Source organism: Xiphophorus couchianus, chromosome 1, assembly GCF_001444195.1.
Source record: "Xiphophorus couchianus chromosome 1, X_couchianus-1.0, whole genome shotgun sequence".
NCBI lineage: Eukaryota > Metazoa > Chordata > Actinopteri > Cyprinodontiformes > Poeciliidae > Xiphophorus > Xiphophorus couchianus.
In genome coordinates, this window is record NC_040228.1 from 18,142,306 (window position 1) to 18,159,503 (window position 17,198).

Consider the following 17,198-nt stretch of genomic DNA (forward strand, 5'->3'; position numbering starts at 1 on the left):
CAACAGTGTAGCTCCTAATGCCACAACAGTGTAAAGCCTCTAATGCCACTGTAATACTATTGTAATGTGCATTATCAACAGGACAGTGAGCACTGAATTAAGCTAGAAGCTGGGGAGGGGAGAACCCCCTCATTAGCTCCCCTCAATGTATCTACTTCTTTTAATCGTTTGCAATAACATAATCTCTTTAAAAGTGCTGGAGCTTAGGGCCAATCTGTCTAAAACCTTACACGTGACTGAGGTCAATCCTCAGTAAAATTAAAATGTGGGGTCCCAGGAACTCAAACCCCTCTAAGCCTCAGAATAATAGGTATTATATTGTTGTGCACTCGGCAAAAAAAAAGAAAAGAATGCTGAACATTATCTCAGTATAATGTTCAAACTTTCAGTCAAGATGGAGCCAGGTCTGCTGTCTGTGGACGCCTCTGATCCCTGTGCAATTCGTAACCTTCTCAAAGCCTCCGTTTCTATCTAACCCCGGTAGCATAACACCATTCTGCTTTTTATTTCTTGTTTTTCCATCGTGTCTCTTGCCTGCAAACCACTTACAGATGTTGGCAATGGGGAATATCATGGCAACTCCAAACTCTGAATGAGGAAATCTAAATAGAGATCAGGAGCTGTAAAATAAAATAGAAAGCCCAGGCTGTGAAAAAATGAGGTGAAAGCAAGACAGTAAATGTGAGAATGAGATGAATAGAATAGTGAAAGAATTTACATCTATCATCAGCTTATCGCTGATACTGAGTTAATAGTTCCAATTTCAGTCATTTCTAAACTACTCAGTCCTGACTAACAACCAATGCCATATTCAAAGTTACATTAAATACCCTTTTTCTTCTCATTCTGATGCTGTTTTTGGTCTTCAGAAAGTCATTTTCACAACACTCAGATGCCTTAATGCAATGAGCTGCTACTATTTGTAACAAATAAACTGGACATTCAGTGTGTTTGTCCAAACTTCAGTTGAATTTGACAAAATTATATTAAGAAGAAGGAATGTTGATATCCAAATATGATGCAAAAAGATAAATTAGAGGTTTGCACACAACAGTCAGGTATGAGTGGCTAGTCTTTTTTATTTAAACATTTGGGAATTATGAAAAGATAATGAAGAAAGTGTAAAAATAATGAAGTTTTGAAAAAACTTCTGAAAAACATTGTGATCATCAGACAGGAAATGGTTACATAATCTTTTATAAGAAATTTGATTACACCAGTGCAGAATAATAGTGTAGCTGAAGGAAGTTAAATTTTTCTTGGAAATTCTTTTTTTTCTCTTTAAAGTTGGAAAGTCAACTGTAGTTCTAGTAAAAGTTGAACGTCAGGCATTTGAACAGCCAACATGACTACTGTGATATTGACTATGATACTGTGATGTTTGCAAGAATTTAACATTTTATTACATTTCCAATTATTTGTATCACATGAAACCAGTGAAAGAGTACTGTGCAGCCTCTACTCCCTTCATGGTCGATTGCACTAGCACCTAGTGCCGACAGAAGAAAAAACCTTGAGTTTGACAAATAAAATGTGTAAGACTTGAAATTTATTATAACTATTGTTAGTCTTCATCAGGAGGAATTCCTGATGAAGACTAACAACATTAACATTAGTTAATTCAGGTGCAGTTTTTAATGTAGAAATCTCTAACATTAACTTATGATAATCATCACAAAATGCCATGCAGGAGGGGACTCTAAATAAACTAAGTAACTGCATCCCACATGTGAAATATGGTGTGGTAGTACTCTAATTTGAGAATGGCTGTGATCAAGGCGGTTCTAGACGGGGAGACTAACCAGGGCCAGTAGATCTGGCCCAGGGTTTTGTCATGGCCCATGTACAAAAGAGATAACTCTAAATCAGTTTCTGATTTCGACTGGCACAAAAACATTAACTAATTGGGCACTTAGACAAATTAATTTTTTTTTACCTTCAAAGTTGTACTTTAAAAATGAATGAAAAATGCATGTTTGTCACAATGATTAAATGATGCCCCATTTTTATTTTATTTTATTTATTTTTTTATTCTTTTTGCTGTACCCCTAAGAAAAAACACCACTCTTCCCAGTAAATTTACACTCGAACCTGTACAGGCTGTGATTGTTGATGCAACAAGGAACTCCGAACTGTAATGTTTGTAAGAAAGTCTTCAGAAAGAGAGAGACCTCATTGCCAATGAGGTCACAAATCGCACATAAAAAACACACAATGCTGGACGAACCATTTGATATTTTATTAGTTTTGTTTGCTTGGTTTCATTTATTCCAGGATTTATATTAAAATGTGTTATATTTAAGTATTAACAAAGAGAATTTTAAATGGTTTCTACTCCAAAACCTCACTGCACATTCTCAGCTAAGTGCTGCTGCTTTCCAGAAGTTGATAATGACCCCGCTTTACATTCTATACTCTCCAAAACCGCAATGTCATAAGCGCCTTCGCAGTTAGAGCTCCCTTGGCAGGGTTTATATTAAATTTGCCAGCTATGGCATATAGAAATAAAATTTGCCTGCTGGAATTTACCAGGTCCTAGTGGAAAACAGGTTGACTGAGGTGAAAGTAGACTAATCTGTGGCAGTAGTTCCACGTTGCCTCCCTCCACCTGTTTTACAGGAAGTGGCTCAGTCCCAGTGGATCAGAGGGGAAATATGTTGAAGTGCCACTTCCTGCTCCAACCCCAGAGTCACAGTTCAGCACAGCTAATGCTTATAATGCCCAGACACCTCCTTGGGAGAAAAGAAAACACAGAGAGGGGGGAGTTTAGAGTGTGTTTGCAATCGTGCCACTCCCTGCTTGGTGATTGTAAAGATGAGTGACCTGTCCCTCTCAGCTCTTCACAGACTCCCCCACTCTTCCTCTTACCCCCCCCCTTGCACTTTATTTATTAATGGATCCATTCAATTATTTACCTCACGTCCTAGGGCGACAACAGACTAGAGTGCAAAGCACAGGGTTGGGATGATGGGGTACACATGCAAACAGACAGTCCTAACGAAAGACAGCTTGGAGGCCTTAGTCCTTGACGCGGCTGTCGCAGGTTCGACTCCCGGCCTGGTGACCTTTGCCGCATGTCTTCCCCCTTCTTTCATTACCCACTTTCTTGTCAATTCACTATCACTAGAGCCAATTAAACCTTTATTTAAAAACAGGTTCCAAGCAGCATATCAGAGGAATTACAAGATCAAAGTGCACATCTTCGCATCTCAAAACTTTTGTAGTATTTTCTGAACGTCACTTGTCATGTTGTCATGTTGGCAATGAAATTATTTAATTTCTGTGAAAATAACCAATTCAAGTGTGACAATAGATTGGGAGTTCTTAAAAATGCATTTTTATGAAACATTTAGCCATTTCCTGAGATCAGAGGCATTTGAGATAGCAGTGAGCGGACCAAACTAATTTGGATTTATACTAAATTAGGATACCAATAGTGAGATCCTAGAGGTAACATATGGTGCCCAGGAAGAGACAAATAAACTTTAATAGACCAAAGCAAAGTAGCAAACAATTAATAGGCAGCCAAAAATTGAAAGGTTAGTTTTCAATAGTTCTTTACACATGAAAATCTGAAGAGTTTGAACTGCATTTGTATTCAGTTTATTTGATACCCCTAAATAAAATCCAGTGCAACCATTTCCTTTCAGTAGTGACATAATTACAAACAGTATAATGAAGACAAAGACGAAGAAGCACACCACACAGGTTATCAGTTTACTGTAGTTGTAAATATGTTTGAAGCTGATTGGGTTATAAAACAGTATCTGAAGGCGTGAAGAGCATGGAGCACTGTTAAACGCATGGCCCTAAAATAGAAAGAAAATATTCTCTTGTCAGGTGAGACCAAGATTTTACATTCTGTCATTCATGCAAAACGCTGGATTTCTTTGAGAATTAATAATGTGGCGATGTTTTTTCTTCAGTGGGACCAGGGAATCCAGTCACTGTTGATGAGATGAATGGAGGAAAATACAGATCAGTGCTAAAAGAAAACTTGTTGGACGACGGAAAAGTCTTGAGACTGTGGAAGAAATTCATGTTCCTGAAGTACGACTCTAAACATACAGTCATAGTTGGAATGCGATAGTTTAGATCAAAGCATTACTCATATTCATGTGTTAGGATGATGCAGTCACAGTTCAGAGCTAAGCCCAATCTGGGGCAAGACTTGACAGTCACAGAATCTATGGCAGGAATAGAGCTGTTTTGCAAAGACAAGGTGCCAAAAACATTTAGCACCTAGATGGGCAATCTGGTAGACCCCAAGACTTTTGCAGCTGAAATTGTGCAAAAATTGTTTTGGTAAACTTTTTCAAAACTGTCTCCTTTACAGCCCTGCTTTTTGCCAATAAAATCCCAGTAAAAAAGATGAAAGTTGTAACATTACAAAATTGTATGTAAACAAGCATCTGAATATGATTTTAAGTCACTCTGTTAAATGCTTACATTCTTTTAACAAAGTGTCACTGCAAAAGTCCTGAACACCCCTTTATTGTTTTTACATTATTACAGTAGGAATGCAGTGATTTGCACTTTTTCCGATTAAATGACTAAGAACATCTGTGGCCAGTGATGCACAGGTTTTCTTTAAATATCTCACATTCACTATACCTTTCTGCTGTCTGCGGTAGAAGTTGATGGTTCAACTGTATCGCTGACCACTCAGCGTCTTCTCTTATCTTCTCCTTCTGGTCTTATCCCCTTTGTGGCCAGACAAGGATCAATCCCACCCGGAATTGGGTTTCACATCCTGGAAGCAGAGGCGTACACACGGGTCACTTTCATCAACTCGCTGCGACCATGGTCAGTGCTAGACAAGGCCATTGACTGACTGTGACCACGAGGTTACATTATGAAAAGATGTGGGCAGTGGAAATAAGTGGCCATATTTAGCAGGAATTAAGCTTGTTTGTTGATCATGGAACTGAGATGTGTTTAAAAAATATAATTGCAGAATGATTAGCATGTATTTTTCAAACTTTTCAGTCAGATTTTACTCAGTCTTTCATACTGGGACTAAATGTGTATTTTGACTATTGTGTATATAAGTACATTTTTATATCTGCACTACCATGTGGAATTTCATAATATTTTTGTTTATTAAGGAATGTGTTTTTCTACTTATGCATGTGTGCTTTGATAGACTGTAGATGAAGACCAGATGCTGCAATGATCTGAATTCTCAAGACTTGTCTGTGCTCATTGAGGGATTGAAGGAGATAAATAGAAAGATTGGGAGCAATATGAGTGAAGAGAGGAAGAAAGTGAAGATCTATTGCCACCAAATCACATTCCGTGGATTGCATTGTTTTGACAGAGATTTCCCTCTGTCAGTGAAAACAAGAAAATACAAAAAATACACAGCATTACAAAAGCATTCACAAAAATGTTTCCAATTTCTGACATTATAACCACAAACTTCAATGCAGTTTGTTTGGATTTTCATGAGAAAGATCGACAAAGTAGTAGATAATTGTGAAACAAAAAATAATGAATGTTTCACAAAAAAGAGCATTCTTCTTCTAGAATTGTCCTGTATTTAGCTCCTTTCTTCTACCCATAAATTATGTTGAGCTTCCCTGCTGCTGCTGGAGAATTCCCACAGCATGATGCTCTGTCATCTTTAGCAGTGAACTGTTGCTGTCCAGTGTTAAACTAAAAAGTTTCATTTTGAGATAATCTGAGCAGACCATCTTCTTCTTCGTGGCTTAAATCAACCTGCTTACTGGACTTCTTTTGTTTTTCTTTCAACAGTGCCTGTCTTGCTACTACTCTTCCATAACGGTTGGAGTGCTCAACTAATTGTCCTCTTGACAGGTTCTCAAACCTGAGCTGTGGAGCTGCAGTTCCTCCATAGACACTGTTCATTGTGGCTATTAATGTTCTCCTTGCCTAGTCTGTCAGTTCAGCTAGATCGCTATGTCTATGTAGGTTTGACGTTGCATCATATACTTTCCATTTTCAGATGATGCATTTAATGTTGCTCAGTTAAATGTGCAAAGGTTGGGGTATTGTTTTATCACTTAACTCAGCTTTAAAACTACCCACAACTGTATCCCTGGTCAGTCTGATTTATTCTTTAGTCTTCATGACGCTGTTTGTTCGCTGATGTTCTCTAAGCTATGAGGTCTTCAAAGAACAACTACATTCACATTGACAACAAATGAACATAGCTGGACTCTGTTAGGTGACTAATACAAGTTCCTAAACTGAATTTTATTTGGGGGTAACAGAATAAATGGGACTAAAATGCAAATGCATGCCATGCTTTTGCAGATGTTTTTCTTATAAAATTATTTGAAAATCATATATCATTTCAATTCACAACAACGGTAAATGTGACAAAAAAGTGAAAAAGGTTCAAGAGGATGAATACTTTTTTAAGGCATGAGAAATAAAGTGACCAAGCTAACCTTAATAAAGTAATAAAAATAAACAGATTAGAACTCAACTTTATCTGTTTTTTTATACTTTGAAATACACTTTCTCTAAATGGCTTGCATTTTCTTTTGTGCATGAGTGTCTCTCTTGAGGAAATTCTGTTTTAATTTCTCAGGAAATCATTATACTTTAATGGAGGAGGGGAATCGCTTCCAATCAAAGTAAATGGACAGTTTGTATTCTCTTCATGTGCGATAATATTAAAAGGAACATTTTCTAAAACTGTGTGTAAATCAACAACAGATAAAACAGAACTGTTAGACCTGAGAGTGAGAGAAACAACTGATGTTCTTTCAATTTATGCATCAATGCAAATTAGTTTGTGGTTTGTCGGATCTGATGTTAGAGAGGAGCCAGAAGTGTACTCACTTCAGAGACTTTGAAACACCTGCAGCAGGGCTGAGGCAGAAGCTTCAAGAGTGTCTGGCTGCAGGGACCGACTATAGATCTTAGAAATGTTGTGAGGTCCAGGCAGTGAACAGAAACAGGCCAGGTTTGAAGCCGCTGCCTGAGGAGTCTTTGCATCTGCTGAAGCAGCTGACAGTGGAGGCTGGCAGAGCTGAATGCAGATAGGATCTCCATGGGTGATGTGGGGGGATGTGAACGTGTGATTGGAGACTAAAATCATTACAGTACGCCTGGTCACTGTGTCCTTGGCTCTTCCGTTGTGCTGAGGCTTTCTTATAGGTGCACCGTCTGCCTTTCTGCTCTCTCACTTCTTAACTCTTTGCAAATGTCAGCTCTCGGTAAAGAGAAAACCTTCCCTTCTGGACAAAATCTACAGGCCAGAAGCCACCAAAAAGTTGTTTCCACCTAGTTTTGCCCAAAGCCGATGCAAGGTTGTATGAGATCCTACGCAGAATTTCATTCAGGATCCCACATCTATCAAAACGCTACTGTGATTATTCCAGACTAGGTTGAGTTGTGGAAATTAACATTTTCAGATGCAACCACAAAGGGGAATTAAGCAACACAGTGTGAATGTGACCCCGGCTCACCCACCTGCACATACAGATATTACATTAGCATCAAAATATAACTCATCATATTAAATATGAAGAATGTCTGAATTGTGTATCTGTACATTTTAATAAGTTAGAATATCATCAAAAAATGTATTTATGTAATTTACTTCAAAAAGTGAAACATAGTCTGTAATTAGATTCCTTACACACACAACCTTATTCCAAATTGTGTGGGATTAATTGCTTTCCCCAAAATTCTACATAGAAATATTCCATTATTACAATTTAGAAAATGTTTTTGAGGTTTTTGTCAAATCACATTTATTGAAGTTTGACATAAAGCTCATAATTGAGCTGCTTCCACTGATTATCCTTGAGATGTTTCTACAACTTAAGCAGAGTTCACCTGTAGCAAATTCAGTTGATTGAACATGATTTGGAAAGGCACACAGTTGTCTATATTAGGTCCAAAGGTTGACAGTGCAGGTCAAAGGTAAAACACCAAGAACAAAATTTAAAAAACATTATTTGTAAACCTCTGAGACAGGTTTGTCTTCAGGCACAAATGGAAAAGAATACAGAAACATTTCTGGTGCTTTGAAAGTTAAAATGAGTTTAATGACCTCCATCATTGGTGAATGTAAGAAGTTTGGAACTAGCAGGACTTTTCCTAGAGCTCAATGGCTGTCTAAACTGAGTGAACAGGGGTAGCGGCCTTAGTCAGGGAGGTGACCAAGAACCTGATAATCACGCCTCAGGTTTCCTCTGTGGAGAGGCAAGAATCTTCCAGCAGGACAACAGTCTCTGCACCTGATTGGTGAATCCTGGATGATCTACCAATCAGTGGTGTATGTTAATAAAAGCCACTCCTTAGTAAAAGGCACATGGCAGCAAGTCTGGAGTTTACCAAAAGGCACCTGAAGGACTCGCAGACCATGAGAAACAAGATCCTCTGGTTTGATGAGACAAAGCCCATCTACCAGGCCTTACAGTGCAGCATGGTGATGGCAGCATCATGCTATGGGGATATTTCACAGCAGCAGGAAATCGCAGACTAGTGAGGACATAGGAAAAGATGAATTCAGCAATTGTACAGAGACACCCTTGATGAATACCTGCTGTAGAGCAATCTAGACCTCAGCCTGGAGCGATGGCTCATTTTTCTGCAGGACACCAACTCAAAGCACATGGACAGGATCTCAAATGATTGGCACTCAGAGTGGACAAATCAGAGTCTAGACTTGAATAAAATTGAAGATCTCTGCTGAGATCTGAAAATGGTTCTTGTATCCACTCTCCTATGCAACCTAATGAAGGTTGAGAAGTACTGCAAAGAAAAATTGGTAAAACTGCATAAAAATAGGTGTTCTAAGCTTGTGGCATCATATTTCAAAAAAGACCTTAGGCTGTAATTGCTGCCAACAATAGATAAACAAAGCATTATGCAAGGTGTGTGAATACTTATGTAAATAAGACTTCTTGGTTTTCTATTATTAATAGATTTGGAAAAAGTCTAGCCTTTTTTTCCATGTTGTAATAATGAGGTAATGGGGTCGTTGTGCACAATTTTAAGGCAAGACATTAAATTAATCTACTTTGGAATAAGCATGTAGCATCATAAAATGCGGAAAACGTGAAATGATATGATTTCTTATCAAATGCTTAAGTTTTTGTCAAATCAAGTTTTTGTTGTTGTTATATTGAGGAATCTGTCTTAAGGCTACATTCCCACAATCCAGTTTTTAAGAGATTTAGAAAATGACATAAGATAAAAAAGTACTTTTTATATAAACACATTTATAAACCATAAAGTACATTCATACTGAGTAAGCTCTTGGTCCTGGCTGCTTTTGTGAAGGTGATCAGTCGGTGGCACTGCTCGGGTTTTGTGGAAGCCCATATTGCTTTAATAATGGCTTTCAGCTCATCTGCATTCATATGCTTCTTAACAATAGTCCAGACTCTCTGTGGAGCTTAGGTAATGAAGGTTTTCTGGCCAACCAAGCAGTGATACCAAGGCCAATAAAGCAAGCATTGGTGCTTTTGGCAGTGTGGGCAGATGCCTTGCAACTGAAGGTTTTCTTATACTGACTTTGGACTTGATAAAGCTCAGTGGACCAACAGCAACAGATGGCATGGCTCCCCAAATCATCGATGACTGTGGAAATGTCACATTGAACCTCAAGCAGCCTGGATTCTGTGCCTCACACTTCCTCAAGATACTTGGACCTTCTTTTCAAATGAAATGCAACATTTAAGTAACTTAATTGAAAAGGTGAAACTTTCACAGTTTATTAAACACAAAGTGAGACATTTCAAGTGTTTCTATTTGTTAAACTCATTGATCATGGTTTACATTTGTAGAGACTCAAAATTCTGTTTCACTAAAATTTTGTAATATTGCAAAAGAACAGCAAAAAAAGGTAGATTAATTTTCAAATAAATTGCATGATTCTGAAAACAGGACTATCCACTGGACAACTGTGCTAAGAGCCTGTCCTTATCTGAATTGAACTAGGTATTCAACAACTTTAGCCCATCTACTGCATACATCTGTGCTTGGTGGCATAATTTTTCCTTCTGCTCAACTTTCCAATGATATACTTAAATACTGCCCTCTTTGACTAATACCTTCATAATGGAAGGCGTCGACTATCTACTGGACTGTCAAGCCCGTAATCTTCCTCATGATTGTGTAAGCCATAATATTTCTGTATGTATTATGCATATGAACTGAAGTCTGGGATTCCATAACCACGTAAAAATAAACACTTTAAAGATATTGCTATTTGAGTCGTAATCTTGAGTTCCACAAAGAATGACTGAAATAAGTTACCGTTTCAATTGTGTTTTAATTTCTTAAGGTGCACCTGCATCTTGTGTTTTAGTATCAATCAAACTGCATTCAGAAACATAAAACTATTTTTATCCCGAATGGCTTTTGGGACACAGGAGAAAGAATCAGTGTTTGCACCTAGGCGAAGAGCTTCTTCTCATGTTAAATTCCTCTTTTCTGCACCCAGTTGACACTTTACTTTTGTTGACATCTTAAGCCTTAACACACCATATTACACTGCACAAACGCACATATCTCTGTCCTCCTCCATACATCTCCCTTTCACGCTCCAGCCTCTCTTCGAGAAAAAAAAATCTGAACTGGCTCACCTTAAAACACTTGTTTTTGTTATTTCGGGTTATTATCGCTGCCCGGGGCTTCTCTCTGCTGCTTCACCCCAGCTGCACTCCTGCCCCCAGGCTGCGGTGGCTGTCCAGAGGGAAGGGAGAGAGAAAGTAAACTAGGCTCACCATGCTTCGGTCTCATTGGCTTACTCTCCGCCTGGCAGATTTTGTCCTTGAGAATGTGCAGACACGGAGCAGATAATGTTCTGACACCAGAAACTCTAGAGCCGGACCAGATCGACACTTACTCCCTGCTTCTCCTGCTTCCACTGTAACACAATCGGGGTTATGCGGATTGAGGAGCGACATACGCGTTGTGTTTTTATTGGACGGCTTTCATTTCTAGTGTAGCACCTGTGTTGTTTTAAGTCAAATTACGAAGAATATTTTTATGAGCGTATCTGGGAGCGGGGATTGGATTGGTAATGTAAAGACACTTGTCAGTAATAGTCTCACTAAATGGAAAAAAATATATATATATCACACCGAGTGCGCACATGAGGAGTTATTGTGAAGCCAAGCGGCATGGTCGGACTCTTTAGACCAAAAAAAAAAGTCAAAATTGTGCAAGAAACAGCTGAACTCTGTCTATAAGTGTATTCAAATGCATGCACGGTGAAGGTGAAAATTATTTTCCTGCTTTAATGTAAATCTGAGGTTTGCTTCCCTTTCTCCGGTGTGTTGCAAGGTCAAAGATCTCCATTTACCGAGCGCGCCTGCGACGACGGGCTTTCTGTAGGAGTCAGCAGCATGCAGGCAGAGCAGCAGGTATAGGAATCTCCCTGCAGCAGCGGCCCATAGCATGAACTGACAGACCCCGGTGATCCAATTCCTGCAGACCAGCGGGCTTCGAGCCAAAGTTTGCACATCACTGTCACATCAGGAGATGCAATATAAAGCAAAGATAAACATGGGGAATAAAAACAGTTTGAGGATGCTACAAATGAGCTCAGCCGGCAGGTTCCTTTTTTAAAAATGTGGCTTATCTTGAACATGATTGGAAAAGTATTCTAATTTATTATTGGTCGGATTTGTTGCAGTCGAGAGACATTCTCCGTGAATTCATTTGTTGGCAGACAAGGAAAAAAAAGTTTGAGATCGCAATTGCCATTTCAATGACTTTAATAAGCAAAATATGAAACTTTTATTTTTCCAAAAACAACAACAAAAGGACAAAACAGAAACCAGCCTGAATGCAACAGTTCAAATTTTTAAGTGTTACTTATTATTCATATATAAACAGGATTGAAAATTGATCCCCTCCCCCATGTCATCGCTAGAAGTAGGTATACATGGAATCGGTGAAAAACAGAACAAAACAACATCCCGCTGCTGCTGCAGTTTCAGTTCGATTTCAACACAGTTGAATCAACAAACCAAAAAGATTGTTTTTTTTTAAATGCAATGACTTTTCAACATGTTTTCAATGCAAGCACCGTGCTCAAATCGATAAGATCTCACACATTTAATTTAAATCATTAAAAATAAAGACTTTTTTTTAATAACTACGCATCTGGCCAGCAGAACCAGAATCATCAAATAATAATAGAAACAGACATAAACACACACAAACAAACAAACAAAAAAACCTATTACATAACATAAACACTGTTTTCATTTTGAAAATTTGCACAACCTGAGTCCCCTTTTTTTACTGACCGGCAGAAAAAAAATCAGGAAAACATAGAGCATTAAACTTTGTATCAAAACATGTGTTATCTAAATATTAGCTCCACTTTAAAACTTTTAGCAAGCATGATTTCTAAGTAGTTAAAATACAAATCATTAATCTTAGGCCCAGTGATAGAGAGCAACAGGTGGCTTCGCGTCGGAATGAGGGGATACGTTCATGCAGAAGAAAACATATTCAAACAGAATTTAAATGAACAAAAACAAAAAAAAACAATATTTAATAATTTCTGTTTGTTTCACTGTGACTCAGAAGTCAGCATGCCTACATGCGCCCAAATATCAAACTAAAACTGTTACAACTGGGCCTCTTTTTAAAAAATAATAACAATAATAATGTAACAGCATAACATGATAGTATGTCTTCCTGTAGGGAGGTTTGGGCAAAGTTCAAAATGAAAACTTTTTAAACCATCATCTAAAAGTGCACTTGAAACACAGTTTGGTGTATTTAAATGCAACTGGATAAAAAAAAAATGCATTCTTCCTTTATTTTCGACACAACTCGCTACAAATGACAGAAAATAAATCGTAACAAACAATAAATGAAGGTAACACAAAAGAAAAGAAGTTCATCCAGCCTCCTCAATCTTGTTGTGCAGTTGCGTAATATTTACAAGCCCCCCCTTGACCCCCCCTTCAAAAAAAAAAAAAAATCATCATGAAAGCCCCTCACCAAAAATGGTACTGCACCGGCAGTCCTGTGTTATCTTTAAAAAAAGAAAAGAAATGCAAGAAAAAAATGGAGAAGCACAGATCAACGACATGCTCTTAATATACAGGAGAAGATGAAAGTACAAAATAGAAATTATTACCGTACATGTCCAGCATGCAGGATTAATATTTAATGCAGATTTTTTTTCTTTTCTTTTTACATATATTCGAATATAACCAAGCAGGCAATAAATCAATGAAATGTTGCATAAAATGTCACCCCCTTTTCACCCAGACCCCCCATCCCACGCCCTCCCTGGTAGACAGGAGCTGAATTTGCATAAAGTGGAGTCACGCTTGTTTGATTATTTTTTCTTTTTTTTTTTTTTTTGGAGAGAAATTTCGGGGCCCGACTTGCAGACTGTGATGCTTGTGAGGCCAGGCCTGCTTGTTTTTGTGTTCATAAACAGTGTCTTGAATTTGCAGAACAACAACAACAACAAAAAAAAAACTTGTCAACAAAAGACATCTGCCTTGATCCCACGTCTCACTCTTACTTACAGGTTAGTTTAAAAAGCTGCAACCTTGGCGGAGAAGAACAATGTTCATCTGAGGGTCCTCCTTTTCCCCTCCACGAAGAGTCTCTTCACTACAAGCAACTAATCTACAAAAGGTGCAGCGCCTGATCGGACTCTACTTCGCTTGTTGCATCTCTGTTGACACGTGGAGGCATCGGTAGATGGTTATATATGAGAATAGTAGCTATCTGATGGATTATTCTTCTAATATGAATATAATTTCACTGTTATTAGTAACAATCAAACAGTAGGTGTGGGGATGTGTGGATTATTACTGTCTGTTCATGAGGAGAGTCGGTCAAGGTGTGGTAGAGGAAGGGAGGGAGCAGGGCGAGAGTTTGTTGTGGAAAGGCTGACGGGGGACGACTCACATGAAAAACTCTGGCGATGACGGGTTGTCGCTGGTCGAGCCGGCCTCGCGGAACCCGCTCCCGGCTCCCGACCCCGTCAGCTTCTCGCACTTGAGTTTGTAGGCGTCCCTCTCCCGCGCCAGCCGGCTGATCTCCGCCTTCAGCTGCTCCACCTGGTTCATCAGTTGCGTCTTCTCGTTCTCCAGCACGTGCTTCTGCTGCACGCGCTTGAACCTGCAGGACTGCGCGTAGCCGCGGTTCTTCAGGGTCCTCCTCTTCTGCTTGAGACGGATCACCTCGTCCTTGGTGAAGCCCCGCAGGTGTCTGTTGAGCTCCCGCACCGACATGGACACCAGCTGCTCGTCCGAGAAGCGGTCCTCCACGTTGAGCCCGCCACCGCCGGCGCCGTGGTGCGCGCCCGTCTGGCTTAGGTGGCCGTGCGGGTGGTGGTGGTGATGGTGGCGGTGGTGGTGGAGCGTCTGGTGAGACTCGGGGGAGACTGGAGACGGGCTGTCGGGGTCCTGGCTGTGGTGGTGGTGGTGCTGGCTGTGTGGATGGTTGTGTCCCCCCGGGTGTCCGGAGAGTTCCTCGGCGTGATGCGGGAGGCTCCCCGCGTACGGGTGATGATGCTGCTGTTGGCCGTGGCCGTGGTGGCTATGGTGGTGGTGCGGGCCCCTGTAGCCCTCGAAAGCGCCCTGCTGCTGCTGCTGCTGCATCTGCTGCTGGACGTGCGGAGCCTGCGGGTGACCGTGAGCCGTGGCTCCAATCAGGGCCTCCACAGCGTCCTCCGGGGTCAGGCTCAGCGTCTGCGGGTCTATCTGCTGGTGGTACCCGCTGTTCGGCATCCAGTACAGCTCCTCCAAGTGGTGCTTCTGCTCCGTGGGGCTGAAGCTGGGCGAGGAGGGCACCGAGCTGCAGGGCGTGCTGATTGGGGTGGATGAGACGGAGCCCTGGGGTTGGAGGCGGTTACACTGGCGCACCCCGTTGCGATCCAGCCCGACCAGGCCTTCCTTCTTCACGTCAAACTTCATCAGGTCAAAATCATTGACATATTCCAGAGCCAGAGGGCTGCTGGGCAGCTCCGGGCCCATGCTCAGCTCTGCGCTCATGTTGCTGTCGCGACTCTTCTGCAGATACGCAAAGGTGTTGGCGAGTGTCGCAAACACGGACTTATTAATCAAAGTCTCTTCTCTTCTTTCTTGTTTCATGCAATAGTTCTTTTGGCTCCTCCACAAATCTGCGCTGACTTGCTGTAGCATGAAACACCGTGTGATTGGTGGTGGTGGGGAAAAAAAGAAAAAGGAGAAAAAAAAAAGTTGTGGAGAAAAACTTTGAGACTAATGCTCAGCACGCTGTTTGCGTCATATAGCCTACTTCTGCTGGAGTAATCTGACAGAAACCGGGCAAGAGGTAGAAAACAGTGCTGCCTCAGTGCAAAAGAAAAAAAACCTCAGTCCTTTCAGCAGAAGGGTATTCGCGGATAAAAAATATCAAGATAAATAATAATAATAGAAGAAATACCAGGTTTGCGCGCTGAGACGGGCACCAGTCCACGTCGCACCTTCTCGGCAATAAGTCCCTTTTTTTTCTCCAGGAAAATAAAAAAGGAGCCAGGAAGCGAAGTAAACAGGACGTCTGTTTTCCCTTTCTTCGTTTTTCTTTCTCGCCGAGAAGCTGCTTCTTCAGCTCTGCACCGCAGAGGTTTATAGGCTCGCTTCTCTCACTCACTCTTTCTCTACTCTCTGGTATCCAGCAGACTGCGCTCGGAGCCAGCCGATCCTTTATCAATCTAGCGCACTGTGACGTCGTGCTGGAGGGCAGGATCTATGGCGACCAGCGCTCCAATAGGGGAGAGAAGGAAAGGATGAAAAAGTAGGTGGAGGGAGACGGCACAGGAAAGGGAGAGAGAAAGAAAAAGGAGGTGGAGGCGGCGCTCAGTTGAGGCTTGAAAGCCAGAGACAGTCAGCTGACCGACTTCCCTAAAAGCAGAAGGTGGGAGGACAGAGGAAGAGAGACATGCCTTCACTTCATGGAGTCTCTTCTTCACTGGTTTTTAAATTCATGCCAGGGAGTTGCAGGCTTCAGTGGAACAAAAAAAAGAAGAAAGAAAAAAAGCCGAATGAAGACAAATGTTAAGTGTTGCCCCTCCAAACTGAGAGACTGCTGTTCCTGTGTTATTGACCAACTGTAACCGCAAAAGAAACTTTTGTGACATATTTACCTTCCAACGTGTCTCGATATTATTGTGCTTTGAGAACATTCAGAAACAATTAACATTTTTTCCTTGAGTTTCATGCACACCATAGTTATTACATTCATCTCAACATTTTGAAAAGTCTTTGTTTCCGTCAATAAAGATGATCGAGACTGTGTAACACATTAAAATGTTTGCATGCCAAATCCTGAATTCTCATTCTCTCTCTCTCTCTCTCTCTCTCTCAAACAGACGCACGTCTTTTTGGAGATTTATTTTCCCGTCTTCACACAAAGTAGCTTAACTTCCACAATTAAGAGACCAAAAACAATGCAATAAGAAACATTATAAACTATAATAAAACACCATACTGACAGTTTTTTTTTCTAAATCATTCTAAAAGCTAACTTTTTAAATCCGGATGATCATTATCGCCAAATATATTTGTTAAACCGAGTTTTCAACCTCCTCCCCCCCCAAAAAGATGTTATTGCTTCGAAATGCTGCTGGGTTGGCCCGTGATTTTCACACGGAGATGAATCAAACTAAATGCAAAGGAAACAGGCTCAAGGCTGCCGCTGCGTGGACAACACAAGCACGAACGAAGCTGCGCAGGAAGATGATGCTGCTGCTGCTGAGGATGGAGATTTCCTCTCATGTTTTGCACTCTGATTTTTCATCTCAGTGCTAATTCCGTCTCTTAAAGGTCACATCCTGCCTTCAAAACTGCTAACGATCAATCTCGGTCATTTGAAATTCAATCAAAAATGATTTCTTTATGTCGCTTCTGCTGCTTAACAGGTTGTTTGTTGTTTGTTAGATGATCATTTTTTTATTTTAATACGATTTGATTAAAAAAAAAAATCACTTCGACTAAAAAAACAAAACAAAACAACAACAACAACAAAAAAAAAACAAAGGCAGAAATATTGGAAAACGTTTGACTTCCTTGCCAAAAAAAAAGCAAGTGTGAGTAAATGAGCCAATTTAAAGGATCAATAGGATTTATAATTTCGTTTCTAGCCTATATTCACGGCTGAGCACGACCGCGATCAGATGGTATTGATCAGACGGGGTGCAGGAGGAGGCTGCCAAAGATAAGAGCCGATAATGAAGGGCTCATTTGTTCAGCTTAAATTCTTAA

At 40.4% G+C, this 17,198-nt stretch overlaps 1 protein-coding gene and 1 long non-coding RNA gene across 2 annotated transcripts; both read right to left on the minus strand.

The window, feature by feature from the left end:
* Nucleotides 1-3,587: 3,587 nt before the first annotated feature.
* LOC114154923 (uncharacterized) lies at nucleotides 3,588-11,104 on the minus strand. The gene is made up of 3 exons (XR_003597653.1): nucleotides 10,575-11,104; nucleotides 4,615-4,753; nucleotides 3,588-3,947 (listed from the first exon to the last, which is right to left on the minus strand). It is a non-coding gene; the product is annotated as an uncharacterized LOC114154923 (long non-coding RNA).
* A 589-nt stretch (nucleotides 11,105-11,693) lies between these two features.
* mafba (MAF bZIP transcription factor Ba) lies at nucleotides 11,694-15,632 on the minus strand. Its single transcript, XM_028017705.1, has one exon. The coding sequence runs from the start codon at nucleotides 15,117-15,119 to the stop codon at nucleotides 13,878-13,880; it is 1,242 nt and encodes a 413-aa protein (XP_027873506.1). The 5' UTR covers nucleotides 15,120-15,632; the 3' UTR covers nucleotides 11,694-13,877.
* Nucleotides 15,633-17,198: the final 1,566 nt, after the last annotated feature.

Bases quoted from the DNA above. Each gene is read 5' to 3' on its own strand.
- mafba (XM_028017705.1), bottom strand. From the start codon at position 15,119: ATGCTACAGCAAGTCAGCGCAGATTTGTGGAGGAGCCAAAAGAACTAT.